Source organism: Styela clava, chromosome 10 (genome assembly GCF_964204865.1).
Source record: "Styela clava chromosome 10, kaStyClav1.hap1.2, whole genome shotgun sequence".
Taxonomy (NCBI): Eukaryota; Metazoa; Chordata; class Ascidiacea; order Stolidobranchia; family Styelidae; genus Styela; species Styela clava.
Genome location: NC_135259.1, coordinates 9,365,719 through 9,383,918, shown reverse-complemented (window position 1 = coordinate 9,383,918; position 18,200 = coordinate 9,365,719). Strand labels below are relative to the sequence as shown.

The 18,200-nt window shown below is 35.9% G+C and overlaps 2 protein-coding genes across 3 annotated transcripts; one reads left to right on the top strand and one right to left on the bottom strand.

Moving 5' to 3' along the window:
* The first annotated feature begins 397 nt into the window (after positions 1-397).
* LOC120337882 (acireductone dioxygenase-like) lies at positions 398-6,482 on the top strand. 2 transcript variants are annotated; one of them, XM_078117047.1, is made up of 6 exons: positions 398-506; positions 890-1,039; positions 3,756-3,875; positions 4,358-4,455; positions 5,358-5,439; positions 6,099-6,482. In XM_078117047.1, the coding sequence occupies exons 2-6, from the start codon at positions 920-922 to the stop codon at positions 6,219-6,221; spliced, it is 543 nt and encodes a 180-aa protein (XP_077973173.1). In that variant the 5' UTR covers positions 398-506; positions 890-919; the 3' UTR covers positions 6,222-6,482. The 2 variants fall into 2 exon arrangements, with proteins under 2 accessions (XP_077973173.1, XP_039261718.2); XM_039405784.2 differs by lacking the exon at positions 398-506 and having other exon boundaries at positions 813-1,039.
* A 7,290-nt stretch (positions 6,483-13,772) lies between these two features.
* Positions 13,773-15,805, bottom strand: LOC120338514 (WD repeat domain phosphoinositide-interacting protein 4-like). Its single transcript, XM_039406532.2, has 2 exons — positions 15,579-15,805; positions 13,773-15,227 (listed from the first exon to the last, which is right to left on the bottom strand). The coding sequence occupies exons 1-2, from the start codon at positions 15,723-15,725 to the stop codon at positions 14,340-14,342; spliced, it is 1,035 nt and encodes a 344-aa protein (XP_039262466.2). The 5' UTR covers positions 15,726-15,805; the 3' UTR covers positions 13,773-14,339.
* Between the last annotated feature and the right edge of the window lie 2,395 nt (positions 15,806-18,200).

Here is an 18,200-nt window from a genome sequence, read left to right as displayed (position 1 = left end):
TTTTCACACCAACATCAGGTAAAAAATAACGAACCACAACTGGAACAAGCTTTAAATCTTTTCTGCTTAATGCATCGATGGTTACTGATACGAGTTCAGAGGATAGCAGTGGAGCAATGCAATTAACAATCACCGACTCGCGTTTAGTTCTGGCTAATGCAAATTTGGGCTAAAAAAAAATTGAAATTAATTTAGAGGTGCAGTGAAAACTTTGACCATGAACAGCAGTATGATAGGCAACTGTGGCCTCTTTGGCTGCCAAAAACAAAGAATCACCGAAGTATGCGGATGGTCTACCAAAACGTGCAGACGATAACCCGAAATCGAGCAAGCTATTTCTCTCGTTTTCTCGTCGCAACGATCACGATAGGAGAGAGATCGCCGGCTTTAGCAAGTTCTTATCGGCGGCGCAGATGCCAATTTCGGGTGATCGTAATTATACTTTGGCAATCCATATGACGTGATGGTGACGTCGTAGTGACGTAATTTTTGGATGGCATAGTCAGGTGAGGGTTAGGAATAGCATATGCAAAAATCGTTATGCTACGCCCACTGCAAGTACCGTGCTTGTGGTACTAAACTATACTAGACCCCGGTTACCGGTACGTGAACCACCCTACGACGGCGAGGATTCCAGCAATCTTCTCGCACATAACTACCCCACATGGGATTCGAACCTGTGAACTCACGCAGGGTAATCAGAGATGCGGTGGCGAGCGTATTCCTAACGCTGTAACGCTTAGCACGATGAGCCACACCGCCGGTTTTGTTTGAGATCTGTTTTTTGGTGCTCTAATTTAAATTTTTTATTTGATTCTGTGTATCCTATGATCAGTACTTTACTCTACCGTACTGCAGTACCAGATTCAGAGATTAGGATATATTTCAGTTGCTGATTTCCGAATCATTACTATTAACAATGGTGAATGCATGGTACATGGATGGTAGCAGTGATGATCAACGATTTCTTCATCAGAAAAATCCAAATGAAGATGTTAGTCTGGATACACTGAAAAGTTTTGGAGTTGAATACTTTTTTGTGAGTTTTTTGTAATGAAATAATGATTCAGGCACAAAAGCTGGGTCTGGTATCGTTTAGTACTGCAATTACTTCTAGTGGGCGTGGCACAACAATTTTTAATATGTCATTCCTGACCCCCACCTGACTAAGTCATTCGAAAATTACGTCACAATGACATAATAAGGCTTGTCGAAATCTTCCGATGGTTGTTCAATGTTACAATGTTATACGCTTTCTCGTCGTAGGATCATTATGCAGAGTTTAAAATGAACATGAACTCACGACCATAATTGAATATGAATATACAACGGCGGACAAACAGCGTTTCCTACCAATATAGCGAAGTGTTTCAGTATAATACCACACGTTTTTTAAAAAGCGTTTTACCTTTACGCTCAGAACAATGTCCAGACAAGCATAAACTGCAGAGGAACAGCGTTTCCTATTGATTAGGTAGAGGGTGACGTGGTGTTATAAAGCAATTCCGCAAATGTCAGGGAGTGATATTTCACACATTTGGGCAATTTTACTTTATCAAGGTCTTCATGGTTTGATGTTGTTAGACTGTTAATTGGTAGCAGTAATACTGATGTATTCACCATAATTCAATTTTCACTTTCAAGTTTAACCAATCAGATATTTTTCAATCAATGATATGAAACAAGTGATGACGTTCATAGAGACGCGCGTTCAGGCCGACGCCGTCGAGCTTTTTTGTGGCAGAAATTAAATCGGAATGCTTGGATAAAATATCATACTATAAATAGGAATTGTGCCATAAATTCAAAATCTCAGAGAGCTTCATCTCCCATGCCTGGAACATGTAACTTATCATTTTCGTAAATTTTGTTGTGTAATGCAAAATTGGTTTACAAAAAACCATTCCATTGCTATATTTTTCGAATCTTATTGCAGTGACTTAACTAAGAATGAGCAATTCTGAATACCGAATCTTGAGGATGCGTTAATAAAAGTCGGTTTAAGCATCTTCGCACTACGCCACGATTTTTGTATTTTGGTTATATTTAATAACTGCAGACAAGCATTTTCTCTCGCATCAAAATCTCTCTTGTTTGGTTATACTTGAGTTTGTCCATCAAACCATCAATTATTCCATTGATAAAGGGACAGTTATTTCGAGCCTTGGGTGTACCTTTTTATGCGATTTTGAAAACTTTAAGGTAAGTCCCATACTTTCTGCAGTTTAATATTTCAATCAGCCAAGATTTAATTCTTGCCAAATTTACGGAATGGATGTATATGTTTTTGCTCAGACCAAAGTCCGAGCAAGCATAAACGGTTCAAAATTGGAAATTTCCATTCCCTTCTGAAACAGACGTTTCGATCACGCGCTCGTTAAAAGAGCTGTCTTTTTCAGCGTATAATGACTTTTCTGCAGCATAAAATAATCAATTTATGACAGCGTTACCACAAGTACTTTTATTCGCACAATAGAGTTGATTAAAGTATAAAAGGCACATAAACGAGATATAATTTAATTCATACATACCACACTGTCCAGTGTCCACACACCTTCCTCTTAAAGCATAGATCAACAGGCAACACTTTGTCCACGAACAACTGTGTGATAGGACAATATCGCTTTCTTGGCTGCCAAAGAACAATAATCAAATGATTTTTTAAGCGTAAAAAAGATGGTCAGCCGCATTGGCCCCCTGTTTCTTCAATTGCTTTTTTGTGGCTCTTGCTTTACAGATAATCGTTGACATTGAACGGCAAAATCTACATTAAGTGCTCTCGAATTTAAAAATTCTTTTTTAAACTCGTTAGAAAACCTTCACTTTCATCTCGTTGATTTTTGGATTGCGAAGTCAAATGAAGATTTAAAATGAAATATTCAAAAATGGATAGGCTGTGACCACTAAAGTACATGTGGTACTAAACTATGCACATCACCGTACGTGTCTGATCACCACATCGGACCTAATATTTCTGGTTTGTGTGTCTTTATATTCAGTCAGCACTATTGCATGATTGTGACAACGTAGTGGCGTAATTTTCTGATAATGAGGTCACATGGAGATCTAGAGTGAAATATACAAAAATGGATAGGCTACGGCCACAAAAAGTACAAGTGGTATAAACTATATCTATCGCCGTACGTGTCAGATCGTGATTTATGGCTCAAAACCACTTGGATTCTGCAAGCCAGTTTTCCGGCTTGCGCCTCTTATATCTTAAGAACCACAATGAGTGAAAGCTGGTCATTGGGGCTATTTATGTCGTGAATATCGATCATATATTTTACAATTGCCTTGGAAAAATTAAATGAATAAAGTTCGTATGAAATTATTAAGTGAAAGCAAATTTTAAACACTAAAAAACTTCGATTTCCTAAATAAAAAATATTCTAATGTATGATTGCTATGACTTAGAAGTACTTGTGTATACCACAGAATTGTGTAATACAGAACAGTTATTGCTAACCATCCACTAATTGGGGCTCCCGAAGTATGCTAACCAAGATGGCAGACATCGGAATGTAATATGTGTACTAGGTTAGGGTTAGGCCATAATTTTAGGTATAAATACTACGGCAGGCTCTTGGCTAGTCTTCGAACTGATAATAGGACTAAAATAAGAAAAATTGGAAAAAAATTATTGCCTAACCCTAACCTGTTACCCATGTTACGTTCCGATGTCCGCCATCTTGGTTCGCATACTTCGGGAGCACCCACTAATTTACTTGTATGAAAAACTTTTTTCTCTACAGTTTGATGTGGAGGGTCATGAAGAAAATCCTGAATATGAGAAATTGCGTAAAGATAGAGGTTACAGTTATCAAGACGTGATTGCAGTCAGCCCGGCAACACTTCCAAACTATGAGCAAAAGGTAGGCAAGTGTGTGTCACATAGATTTATAATATTTAAATTCTGTGGGATTTGCTCACTGACGGTTAGTTGATGTCGAGTCTAAAGTCATTTTTTTTGTCTCTAATCACTTTGAATCTTTTATGTGTGGTGACTCGATAAACAATCTGATTTGACACTGCAGTAATGCACTTGTTCTTTATACTTCTTTAAGCTAGCCATACTTCTGAACTACTCATTGCATTGGGATTTGCCATATTTTGAGCTGTTATCAAACACTTTATTGGCACTGCATCAATATTTTGCATTTTAAAAAGTTCTTGAAGTTTTGCTTTTGCCGTAAAATGCAACTCTGGTATTAAACTGATATTTCAATAGCACTCATTTCTTACCTTACCTTAACTACACCTTACTAAAATTATATGAAAATTGGAAACTTCTAGAATTTTTAATTTTTTGCTACTAATACTACTATAGTAATTTAGTAGGACTTATGTATTCCAGATTAAATCATTTTTCGAAGAACACCTTCACGTTGATGAAGAAATTCGTTATTGCATGGATGGATCTGGATATTTTGATGTTAGGGATCCCCAGGACAGGTAATGGTAATGACTATTTAGTCATCAATCAATTTATGGTTATTCTATTTTAGTTCATGAGAGCAAATTTTCATAGATAATGTTATTCAATTTTTGACCGTAATGAATTATAAAAATTGTCACATGGTATAAATTTACAAAAAGTAATATTTTTATACATACTGCAATATGGTCAGTAGATAATAACTTTTTGGACATGCTTCGGTGAGACAACGAAAAAATTTTATCCCAAGATTTTACTCCAATTTTATGATGTAAAACTAAACTCATATTATGATATTGCTGTTTATCGAGAGATCGATTCAGAATATTTAAATGGATATAATTTGCAGAGAAGGATATTTTGAGAACCTTCTGGCCTCTGAATAATATTCACTGTAGATATGATGACCATAAAACTGTTGAGTCTTGAGTTCAGCATGTTTTTATTAATTTCGAGACTTGATTTGTTTTTTCGGATTCTCTGGAGTTATAGCTGAAATTTGAGATTTTTAATGGTAATATCATGAAGTTTTTCTGACAATTACTCAATAAAATTGAAGTTGGCTAAGCATTCTCAATAGACATTTAAAAGGGGGTTGTAAACACCAAAGTTTTTGTCATCAAAATTTCCTCAGAATTTAGAGCTGAATTCAACCTCTAAGTATTTTTTTGATAACTCAAGAGTTTTGGAGTTAGTATTTTGGGATTTCACATCCCAGGTTACGATACGTGAGGAATATGTAAAATGAACAGTATATGATTCTTTAACAGAATATGATTCTTTACTATCTGAACATCAACATGGATAGACTTAGTTCCAAATATACAAATGGTTCATGAGATTACTCTTAAGCTTCCAAAGGGTGCAAATATCATTTTGATATGCATATGTAATACATATTGTTACAATTTATACATAGGTGGATAAGAATAGAGTTGGTCAAAGGAGATATGATTGTTTTGCCTGCTGGAATTTATCATCGATTTACTCTGGACACGAAGGTACCATCAAGATGATATTTATGGCATCATTATTAATGCTTCACTATGTCACTGTTGCGCTCTCTCTCATGTAGTACTGCATGCTTCGGAGTGCTATGATTTATGTTGTTTATGTTATGTTCTTAATATACTCAAGCATCCTGAACAGTTGTGTGTTTACTCATAAGCAAACAGTACGGAACCACTGCTATTCTCATGATAATCAAATCGTGTAATTTTTATCTAATCACCAACCCTATGGCAAACCACTGCCCCATTTTTGGTTATCAGTCCATGTCGGGTATGAGAATAGTTGGCCAGTTATTTGTTTTCAGAAGCATGGACTTGGTGGTGGAGCAGTTACGTTACGTGACCGCCAACCAGCAGTTACGTGAACCACCCTACGGCGGCGAGGAGTCTAGCAATACTCTCACACATAATTATTCCTCTCAGGATACGAACCTGCCATCCCACTCAGGGTAATCAAAGTTATGGTGGCGAGCATATCCGTAACGCTTAGCACGATATGCCACACTTCCGAGCCATTGCACATATTCATTCACTATTTAATTATGTATATTGGGTAAAATATGGTTAGCAATAGCATGATGGTCAGACTTACCTGGTGAATTTCTTACTGGTCTGCCAGAACTGTTCACAACTTCACTCTATATTTTTAGAACTACATAAAAGCCAAGAGATTATTTGTTGGAGAACCAATTTGGACCCCACACAACAGACCATGTGACAAAATGCCAGCCAGACAACAATATGTCAAAAACTTCATAACTTGTCAGTCCTAATGTTTTATTTTTGGCAGGGTAATGGTGGCAATTATACATTGTACATAGTATGTGAAATCATAACGATCATTGATAATTCTGGGATTGATCAGTGGGTATCAAGGTTGAATCGTTTTCTCTTTATAATGCTTATATTATTCACAATCTGTATATTCGTTAATCAAATTTACACTTTTGCCAAATAAATTTTTCTTTTAAATATGCATGGAAACAATACTCATGTCAAATCATTCAACTACTAATAAATGGTACTTTATCTTGTGCGAGTTTACCTATGTTTTATTACAGGGGTGTGAAACATTTTTTGTCTGTGGGCCATATAGCCAACTTCAGACATGTAATAAAGGATCAGGGTAAAACTGTGAATTTAATGCAGCGACAAAAGCAAAAAAACATGTATTTTTGCACATGTGAGTGCATTTTCCAAACACAAACTGTCGAATTAGGATTTTATGCTTGATGTCAAGTGCAAGGGGTCACACTAAATGGCTTGGTAGGTCATGTCTTGGGTCGCCTGTTGCACACCCCTGTTCTATTAGGTTCATTTTCATAGCTTTTCTTACTAATATTTGCATACCTCCAAAAAGTTTCATTGTGATCATGGCAATTTAAATATATACTATTGATTGGGTTTTTATGCTTTGTGCCGGTTAATTCGTATGCGTAGAGTAAAGATAACTATCATAAATGATTCAAAAGTCTTGCTGCAAACAAACACAAATATCCTTTTTATGTAGTTAAATAATGCATGTCCAAGGAAGTCTGACCTTGGTCAGACAAAACGATATATTTGCGTTTAGTGTGCAGCAAGACTCTTGAATCACTCAATTTATTCAAAAAATACCTGATAATTGTTCAACCAGCATATGTGCAGTACACAATTATGCTATATTTTTTACTAATTACATGGGTCTTATTTTCCGTAATGCCCTCCATTTACTTTTTAATTTGTCGCAAAGGTGTAATTGATAAATGCAAAGTTAATATTTAGGTGTAAAGAATTATGCGCTTAATACAATACTTGGCCATGCAAAATTTGTTCTATTATAGAAAAGTCACAAAAACCTCGGAAGAAACTAATGGACACCTAGTTGCAGTCGCCAAATTTAAGATTTGGTACAAAGCGATTGGCTCCGCATGTACCGACCGTTTCAATTCGAGCGGAGATCATGATAGTTCTTGTGAGATTGTTGCTGTGCGACTCGACTTCCCACGCTCCGACTCCAATTCTGCGATCTCTCATCAGGTAGCCGACGACTGGGCGGGTGGCGCATCGTGCTAATCTTTAGGAATACGATTTCCATCGCACCTCTGATTACGGTACCTTGCATAGGTTCGAATTCCGTGGGCTATAGTTATGTACGAGAGAATTGCTGGAGTCCTCAACGCCGAGTGGTTCCCATAACCGCTGGTCGCTTACGACTTCCTCAACCATCTCAAGACCATGCGTGTCAAACAAATAGTCGACGAATCAATACCCTACCCGACATGGACTGGTAACCGGACGAAGCCATGTAGCCCACGCCACATGATTGAGCCGTCCTATCGGCTTCCTTCTCCCGGGATTAAAATCATACATTATCCTAAAGAGTATAATTGCGGGGGAGATACAAACGGAGATAATTGATCAACTTCTTATCACCGTAGCATAATTCACTTACCTGATCAACAATCCCTCGACACAAGATTGTAGCCAGCCCAAAATTCAGGTGGGGGTCAATTTTTTTATATTGACTTACGCTTACTCGTGCCATTTACTCCGAACCAGACTAGATAAAAGCATCCACTTATATCTGACAATATCTTGAAGAATCTCTCTACTAACTGCAAGCTACACAAGCACCCATTTTCATCTAGATTGGTTAATTTGGAGAAGGGATTGATGGCAGTAAGCAAAAAAAAGTAAGCATTTGGATATTTTTTACAAAGCTCTCGCCACTGATAAAAAAATCAAATTTTAAAATCATTCCGAACTCGAACTACAGCGGTTCTCAAATGGGGGCGTTGCTAAGTGCGCCTTGGAAATTAACTGAATTGTGTTAATTAAATATATTTGAGCGATGGCGAGGGTATTTTTTGGTGGGGGCTTGGCACAGAAGATCCAATTTAGAAAATATATACGCCTATGACCTGACATGCACTATTCTAGCTTTCGTGGTGCTGTGGTTCATCGTTTTACCTTTACTCTCCCCGTGTCATAAAAATCCCTTTTAATGTTTACATCGATGTCAACGTGGACTTAAGGTAAATCGTATTCCACTGTAATTTTTTCAGTTCCCAACAGTTGCCTAGAATTGATGCTCGCGTTTTTCTCGGACTTATGGGAATCGGTGCAACCATTTGAGAAAGTCGATTGAATTCAAAAAACGCACTGTCGATCAAACTTATATTAGGTAGTACAACCTTAAATAAATGAATGAATAAAAAAAATTCGGTCGGTTGGTTTGTGCATCTTTAGACCAAATATAAATGTATAACATCTGTAACGATAAAAGTCTTAATATCATTTTGTTGCGATTGTTAATATTTGTCCCGTGAGAGAATATACTCCACTGGTACAATATGGATATCTCATATTTTCTTGATTGGAATATTGCTATTGCATTCTGGTCGCTGTCTTTGTAAATGTACTCTGTTAGACCAATGACATTAAACAACATGATGCGCAACTCCGGCATTTTTGGCCGAAGATCGTATTCGATAGCACGCTCCAATGCACATACTTGACGAGACGAAAACGAGCGGATGTGTGTTGCTTTCAAGGCATAGCACGAATGGTGTTCGGGCCTGCTTCGACAATTGTTGTGGTTTTTAATGATATGTGGAAAATTGAAGGTAAAAAGAAATCGGAAAAAGGTAAGGTAAATACTATTGTTGTATATCACACCCGGGCATCGCACTGTTAAGTACATGCGGGAAAGCCAGCTTTTGTCAAATACTACGAAGTTTATAATTCAGTACGGTACGTAGTTGGCCATCTGCCGAAATTGCATATTTACTTACCCCTTATGGTTTCAAATAGTTCATGCACCTCCATTTAGATTTTTTTAATCAGTGAGGATATTTACTTATTGCTGTAACATACTATTGCTCATTCACTTTTATTTGCGTATTGAATCAACGGGTTAACAAGTTCACCTAAAATTTCACTCATACCGGTCTATATTGTATAGTCTGATCTCTCAAGTATTTGGAGCCACGAATGCTTATAATTTTCTGACTAAACCCCTTTATTAGTTGGTTTATATACCAAATCCAGTAAAACATTTTTTACAAAAAACATAAGATATTGGGTTTATTAGCTTTTCCATTCTGAATCATATAGACTGCTTTATTTATTCTTAACGGAAATTAATACATCTCCTCTCCTACAGATGTGAAAGTTGTGGACAGACCTGTCTAAGCGTTGTGAGACTCCTGCAGCACAAGAGGCAATAGCAATAATAGTGAGTATATCAATCAAGAAATTAGGCCGACATAAAACAAAACTTTCAACTATTCGTCTAACCTCAATTTCCTATTATTTATTCACAGGACAACTGTAGCTGAAGGGGAGATATCAGAAGTCTGGCGACATATCAGTGACAGTTTGATTCCAAGAAATATGATTAGAATACTCCATAAATGTTTGCAATAGAAGAACAACCTATGGAGGAATGCAAAGACATTTGACCCTCCGGTAAAGTTGTGTATGGCCCCTACATCCTGCAGGGCTTGAGGGAAATAACTAAAAATTCCAAAGCGTAAGATTGCATAAGCGGTCTTCTTTGTGAAAAGGCACAAAACATGCCAGACATACTTAAAACAGCTTTGAAAAATGAGGATTACGGTTCACTGACTACACCTGTGTTATATTTGGTTCATCAAATTTTGGTAGTACTATAGAAGAAATTCAGGAAAGGGTATAATCATGATTCATGATAAAATAATGTTATATATTTTAGACAACTTCAATCTAGACCAGGGATGTCAAACTCGCGGCCCCAGAGAACTTCCAGTGCGGCCCTCGAACGCTTAACAATAATTGTAATAGTATTTTGGAATTTTTTTTTATTTAAATGTAAAAGATTTTTCAAACCTTTTAAAGTGAAATTGAATATTCACACAGAAAACAATTTACTGAAAGTAGTTTTAGAAATTTAATTTTTTTTGTTCACATTTTGACTCAATTAAGAATACACATCAAGCTAGCAAAAGAATACTGAATAAAACACTTGAGTGATTAAATTAAAGTACACGAAGAAGGTGGCATTTTCGAAGAAAATGGGAGTTGCAATATTTCTGCATTTCACAAAATTCTGAAGCACATTGTTAAACTTGGCATATTTCCATCAGTACAATGAAAAAACACAATAAGCTCAGCAGTCAATATGACAAATGCGAAGACCAACTCCGAACAGAAAATTTCCATGTGTTTGTATATTAATATAAATATACAACGACTTAGTTACTAAAAATCAATATCAATAATAATTCATGCAATCCTATGCCATGCAATGTAGCGTGAAATGTCTTGTCGAAAAAATCTGTCATTTTTATTTTTACTGATCTATACATGAAATGATAAAAGTAACTTTTTTGCATTACTGGAATTAATTAAACTTTTGCAAAGATACAGATTAACCCATGATCATGTGACCTCGTTAGTTAGAGTTGGTACTATAAAATCATTTCAGCCTGGCCTTAGTATGCTGGTGACACAAAGAAGATGCCAAACGTCAGGACAAATGTAATTAAAAAAACATTGAGTTTATACTGTAGTATTTTTGTTAATTTTAGGTTCATATATTTAGATTAAGTCATTTTTAGTGTATATTTTATTCTTTCCTTAACCAAGGCTTGTTCAAAAATGATTTTGATGGTTGTACATGGAATTTTATGATTTTTTGTAATAAATACAGTAACTTGCAATAATAGTGGAATGCAAATATTAATATGTAATTGCATTTGAAATTAAAGAAAATAATAAAACTTAATCCAACTGATTAGTTGCATCACAATATATGTCACAAACTAAAACTATCTGAAAAATATCTCTCGAGTATACATTATCAAAAACTGTTTGCGGCCCTTTTTACAATTTCCAACATGCAATGCGGCTCTCGAAACCCGTGAGTTTGACACCACTGATCTATTCTAGACGATTCAAGCATTCCTTTGGGAAATAATATCAGTTCAATTAAATTGAAAAAAATCTCGCTATATTAAATACAAAACCGTTGCTATCATAAAGGTAAACCAATTCAGCCACTCGGAATATATTGGCCTTCACAAAGCAATGGAGGCAGAATTGAGAGTTCATGAGCTATGAACTTTTGTTCTTTTCTTTGTCTTGAACTTTTTATACTCCACAGCCTGTATTAATTTTTTTTTTTAATTTTAATTACCATGTGATGGTCATACATACTGTATCTTTGTATTTTCTGTCATGAATTATTATCTCAATGTGTCAAACTTTTAATTAGTGTGTATATTTTGCTTTCAGATGGCATGAATGTATTGTCTTGCTTATTACCTCAGCTTGGAGTATTGACAAGAAAAAAGTGCCCGTAAATTACGTAAAAAATGTTTAACTCTTTGATATAATCAGAATTCACATTTAATAGGAATTATAAACAGCCAACAATCAATGAGAATTATATGCAAAATTCCTCAGATTGAATTTGTCTTCTAAAATCGGAGGAAGGCAAAACATATAGGTAGTCTCCATTCACACAAGTCTTTCAAGAAGACTTGCTCGAGACAAACTAAATGAGCATCGTCAGGTGATTGGTAAGGCTGCAAGTTGAATCAGCCCTGCAATCTCCTGCATAGAAGATAATATTAATTAGCGGGCTATGAGCTAAATTCCTAAATTTAGACACAAACCTATCTACGAGGCATTATGTACCAGTAATGTTACCTACGATTAACTGAATATGTAATATGTCTAATAAATTCACCTACTAAAACAAGTTCGATAGGTGCAAACTTTGTGTTATGGAATTGTATCACAGCACCACTAAGAGAAGTAAAAACAGTTTTGCTGTTTTGTATGACACCCTCTTAAAATGAAATTTCAATGTTTAAGCGCAAACATTAAAATTACTAACTTTGAACTTTGTCATTATCTGCAAAATGTTTCACACAAATCTTTACGCTATCGCGTTTGTAATATTCTCTGATAAAAAAAACGTCTATGATGTTCAGAACTACTCTTTACAGCTTGTCTGCCATTCCAGCTTTCCAAATGAGCAAAACTTCTCAGATATAGAGATTATTTTCTTTCGTTACAGGCGCAAAAAGGCAGGTACTACACGTAAAGAAGACGCCGAGTAGCAAAAGCAAGCGGAAAACCGTCGCGAAAGGCGACGAGAAATATGTGCAGTGGAGCGTATCATGAAATACAATCTTTCGCATGTAGTCTTATGGAGTGACGTCAGAGTTGCCTATCATGTTGTTTAATGTCATTGGTTAGACCGATATCAAGTATGAACGAATGAGAGCTCTTCACTCTTGACGGGCAAATAAATTTTTGTGACAAACGATTTCTCACAGGGATTGACTATTCGGTAGCTCTTAACATTTTAGTGATCGTTTGCTCAGAGGCGAATGACTGTGCGTAACCTTGTTATGAACAAAACATAAAAACTCATCAATTATTGGGCGATCTTTAGTCTCTTTCTAGACAGAATGTCCTAACGTCAAGCCAATTTTAAACATGGCCATGAAATTGCTATAACCGGAGGGCATGAGAAAAGCAATTAGTATCCAAAACTATTAAAATCACATTTTTTAGTAATAAAACTATTTTTATTGTCGAACAAATTCTTTTTTCTAATTTTTACGTTTGATTAACGGATTCACGTCTGGTGCAAGCATCCGCATAGTGGAGAGAAACGATGTGATTTGAAGGGGGTGGCAAAACTGCGCTGTCATCAGGGCGGGAAAATTTATAACGACTCCGAGCTGGGAACACTTTTACCCCATCTGCGGTTCATAAAACTAGTCTTCAGCAAAACCAATTTTTCACAGCAAAAACTTTGGCAGAATGTTAAAGAACGATTAGTACACATTTTGTAGACAATTTTGCCTTTTTTTATCCCTATTGAAATTCCGAGGAAATCAGAATTTCGGAGTGTATGAAAATATTGGGCTTTAAACACCTCAATGACTGAAGCATGCAAACTCCAACTACAAATGGTTGTCTGGTGATCAATTATTTTGGACTCCCTGAGACAAATTCGAGAAGAATTTTCACTAATTGATTTTTGGCAGCTAGATGCCGGCGGTACCAATGTTTCGAAATAGGTATAGGCCGTATTGGAACTTTGGATGCCGCTCCTCGATAACCAGCTCGCGGATTCCGTTCTCCGATAAAACTGTGTCTGCGAGCTTTTCTATTCATCCCAAATTATGTACGGCTGATTTTTGCTGGTTGTGAAAAAATAAACTTGGATCAGGCCCTAATTATATAACTATACTTGCTATGTTTAGATTCCTTTGTTTACCATTAGGTGACCAGTAAACTTTGGTGACAATGCAAGCTTCCCAATCAACACAAAATTCAAGCACAGGATTGCACAAATTTTAATATAAAGATGAAATGAAAGTAAAACAAACACAAACAGGTATTACAACATGGGGATTTGAATTATCAAACTGTAAGAAAGTGAAATGTTTGGTAATCAATTTATTTTGGGACAAAATTATGGTATTCAACCCCCCTCTTCCCAATCTTTGCTTAACACTCAAAAAAACTATTTTACGTAAATATATTTTGTCTAGTCATTCTACAGAAATCCATTCTCAGATTCACAAAACGTTAGAGCAAAAATGACTAAATACTCCATCACAGTTTTCCAATTTTCCAATCTGGATTATTTCATCAATGAAGGTTGAATTGTTTGTGCATCCCCAAAGAGTTAGGCACATGCTTATCAAAGATAGAATTATGGTTTGCAACAATACCATGCCAGAACAATCATTTTTTAGAAGTACTTTATACCTCACAATAAATATGTCAGAAGATAATATACATGTATTATGAAAATGAGTGGCAAAACAAAAAGAATCTATACAGAGGGATAATCTCAACAGCAGTGGACATGAAAAAAAAAAAGATAACAAAATCATAAATTAAAAATCAGCCTCGTCACCAACTTCGAGGTAAATATCATAGGCTTCTCTGTTACAAGTTCCCTCAGGTGTGAAGACATATTTATGAAAAGTACCATCAAGGCAGACTGCAACAACAGAATTGGAACTAGCAAAAGTACAGATGCATGCACATTCGGCAGGAACAGTAAAGTTCGCAAGACTCCATTGTGAATCCGTATACCGATTTGACATACCAACTTTACCTGCTTTAGCAAAGGCTGATCGGCGATTCAAAGCAGTATCCTTAAGTGCAAATATATGAACAGTGCCTTTGTCACTAGACACACATAAAAACGAAGAATCGCTGCTAAAATTCATACAATATAATGTAGCTTGATCAGTTCCCCTTCGCAATTCTACCAGCTGATGTCTGGTTTGGACATCAAATAGTCTAATCAAAGTTCCTTTGTCTGATGCCGTTGCAACCAATGTGCCTTGATGATTCAGAGCAATGCATGCCAATTCACCCTTATGTGCATTTATATTAACTGGGGAAGTCGAGTCACCAGTGTCAGCTGCAGATAAGTCCATTAGCTGAATTGTGCCAACTTTATGACCTAAAGTAGCAATGAGTTGTTTCTCAGAACTTGTGCAAAGCTCACACAGTCCTAAGGGATTGACTTTGGTACTTATCTCCGATATCTTTTTAGAATCATTCGGAAATGTGAATACGTAGACTTTTCTTGCTAATACAGCAATAAGCTTATCTCGTCTCATTCGTACATTCAAAACATCATCATCAAAAGTATATTCCAACACAAATCCTTTTCGTTTATCATCCCAAATAACAATAGTATTTGAAGCAAGTTTAGGGCGTCTTCCACCGCCAATAAGCGCAATCAAGTTAGTTCTGTGCAGCATCACCACCTGTTAAAATTAAACAGAACGTCATGTTTTTTTCGGATATGCTGCATATAAAATGACTATCAAAAAGCATATTGATAGACAATTTGAAAAACCTTCTTATGTTATTTTAAGTATTGGATTGGAATTGCATCAGACAATGTTTAACTTGTTGCATATATAAGGTAGTTCAGTCTAGGAAGAAAATTAATATGAATATGGTAATCCATTGCAAGCTACAACTGTAAATTGTAGCCGCAGCAAAACACTACTTTTCATCATACAAACAATATGATTATATTTTGACATTACTATTTATATTCCAAAATCACATCAGCATACAGTAAACACTTGATTTATATTTAACTTCCTTACCTTCGATACACTTCCAACAATATCGGAATCAAGTCGACATTTTTCTGTCAGTGGCTCCACATTATAAAGTCTTATACCTGTTTCCATAGCGCAACTAAAGCAGCTTCTATCTTGATTGAATTTCACACCATTCACCGCCATTTCCATACTTGACTTGATTAAATAAAATTAATGGGCTATGTATTTCCTAATCAAGTTATAAAAATCTGAAATATACCAATTCAACAAATGGAATATAAGCAATTTTGAAACTGAATGCTGATAGACAACCTAGCCTGAATATTTACTTATTTATCCCTCTATTACCTGATTACAGTATGGTACCGTATTCAGGTACGGTACTGTACTAATACAGCCAGACAGTCTACTGGTCTATTACATTATTGCTGTATTGTGACAACAGGCAGACAGGACATATCCGCACACAGACTGTAGTACGGTACTGTAGGCTAACTACAGAACTATCATCAAAGACTAATCTACATGCAAGACTTTCAACTCATGGGCCCTGTACGATATGATAATACCGAAATGAAGATTTTTGACGCCCGAGATAAGATAATTCTGTAAGTCAACTACATATATCTGTATATCGTGAAACATCAGTCACCAATGCCGAACGAAACCACCCGTCTTTGTTTTGTAATTTAATGACCTACTGTGTGAAGAAGAGTTTATAAAGCGTTTGTTTTGGTACGATGAAGTGGTTGGAGACAAAATACGGTAATGAAGATATGATATTCATGATGGAAAAAATAGGCAGCTAATAAGTTTGTGAAATCATATCACATAGTTATGTTAACATGTGTATATACTGAAATAGGAACCAACCCAAAGTTTCGCAGAATTGAACATGAAAGCTAGAAGCTGTAACTGATTATCTTTACCGGATTACCGGACGCAAGGCCGTGGTTCGTCATAGGACGTCATCGTATTCGTCATCGTCTTATCGGCTCTCCTCCTCCCCGGGATAAATATGTAAACCCTATCATTTTAAGTGCATCACAGTTATACCGTCACGCTGGCTAATCCGCTGCGAACCAGAATGCAATTTCAACGCTCAGTCGTATGAGCGGAACTTGAATGAAGCCGCTATTTTATCGGACATTTCACACTACGAACAAGGCTTTAGGGAGGATCAAACAATCTGTTAATCGCGACAGATCTTGAAAGGGGCAATAAGGAATTGAAAATTGAATTTTGTAGTCATGCGATATAAACTCAGATATGTAACATATTATGTTCGTTGTTTAAATTCGTATTCCATCTATCGCACACAGAAATCATTGCACATAACATTATACTGCCTCGCTAATTTTTGCATTAATCGATACCATGTTTAGTATTCGTTTGCAATTTATAAGTATCATAACTCACAGAGGCCATTGGCGTGATATTTTTGGTAGCCGATTGAACAATAACAAAAACATGTAGTCCCAGTGTTTATTCTTAAAAACGGTTTATGAACTTTGTTATCTCCCTTCATGTCAATTTTATTACCCATTTTAACTGCTTAGCTGGCGGCGTAAGACTTAATATCCCCTCCCATATCCTTTCAGTACCTAAGTCCTAAAGACTGAGATGTTTATGCAAAACCTAACGATTTATGTAATATTTGCTCCGAGTCATGATCGTCAACTTTAAAGCGATAAACAGACAATGCGACGCGTTAGAAAAACAAAGAGCAACTAAGGATATAATAATTCTTGTGATAGCTATTGTGACAAGCGTCATCTTAGTTTATTTGTGGATTCTGACTGCACTCACTAGGGTCATGACATTAGGGTCAAAACACTAAATGTCGCATTCCACGATCTTCAAAATGATATCATGCTTAGAGCGTACTTGTAGTAACATGATAAGTCGCACGATTTGTTCTATTAAAATCAATACACATTGCTCGATCTTGGTATAACGTTTTCATTGTGTGTCCGTGGAGTTTATTTTTATATGAGTAGCATTGTAGACAAATTCAGTTCGCTGCACTGCTCGGTCAGAATAGTCACATGATTTATATTGCCGATATTTGCTGCTTTTTCCATTTTAGGCAATCATTATATTCAATATTATTTTATTTTTTTAAAAATTGGTAAAATGATAATAAATATACCGCTTATTTAAAATTTGTACATATTGTATATTTAATAACTCACTTAATAATATGTTTCGATATAAATGTATACTGGTGTAAATTTTCCTCATGTTGACCATATGTTACAGTTTAACAAAATATATCAATGTTTTCAGGTATTCAAAATTCTCGAAAATATGTGCAAAACACGATAATCGTGATATCAGACTTATTCTATTTGTACTCTTCAACTTTGACGTAAACGTTTACTCCTAGTTATATAACGATGTAACTGAACAAATCAGCATTCTTTGATTTTCCTCAACTTGTATGTTATGTTCGAAATTCTAGCTGGCATTTTGATGCCTGGCATTCAGCTAGCGTTTTCTAGCTAGTTTATATGAATAACTACCTCATAATACGAGCTTTATATCTTTACCTGCTCTCTTATATTTTTGCAAGGTATCCAACTATCAACACTTCTATGACGAGCATATAAAACAAATGGTGACAACGACTAAAATAACAAGGAACTAAGTCGATCTGGCCAT

Excerpts from the sequence above, each read along its gene's own strand:
- LOC120338514 (XM_039406532.2), bottom strand. The coding sequence starts at position 15,725 with ATGGAAATGGCGGTGAATGGTGTGAAATTCAATCAAGATAGAAGCTGC. Across the intron at positions 15,228-15,578 it reads TTGTTGGAAGTGTATCGAAG|GTGGTGATGCTGCACAGAAC; the intron begins GTAAGGAAGTTA and ends TAATTTTAACAG.
- LOC120337882 (XM_078117047.1), top strand. The coding sequence starts at position 920 with ATGGTGAATGCATGGTACATGGATGGTAGCAGTGATGATCAACGATTT. Across the intron at positions 4,456-5,357 it reads GTTAGGGATCCCCAGGACAG|GTGGATAAGAATAGAGTTGG; the intron begins GTAATGGTAATG and ends ATTTATACATAG. Across the intron at positions 5,440-6,098 it reads GATTTACTCTGGACACGAAG|AACTACATAAAAGCCAAGAG; the intron begins GTACCATCAAGA and ends CTATATTTTTAG.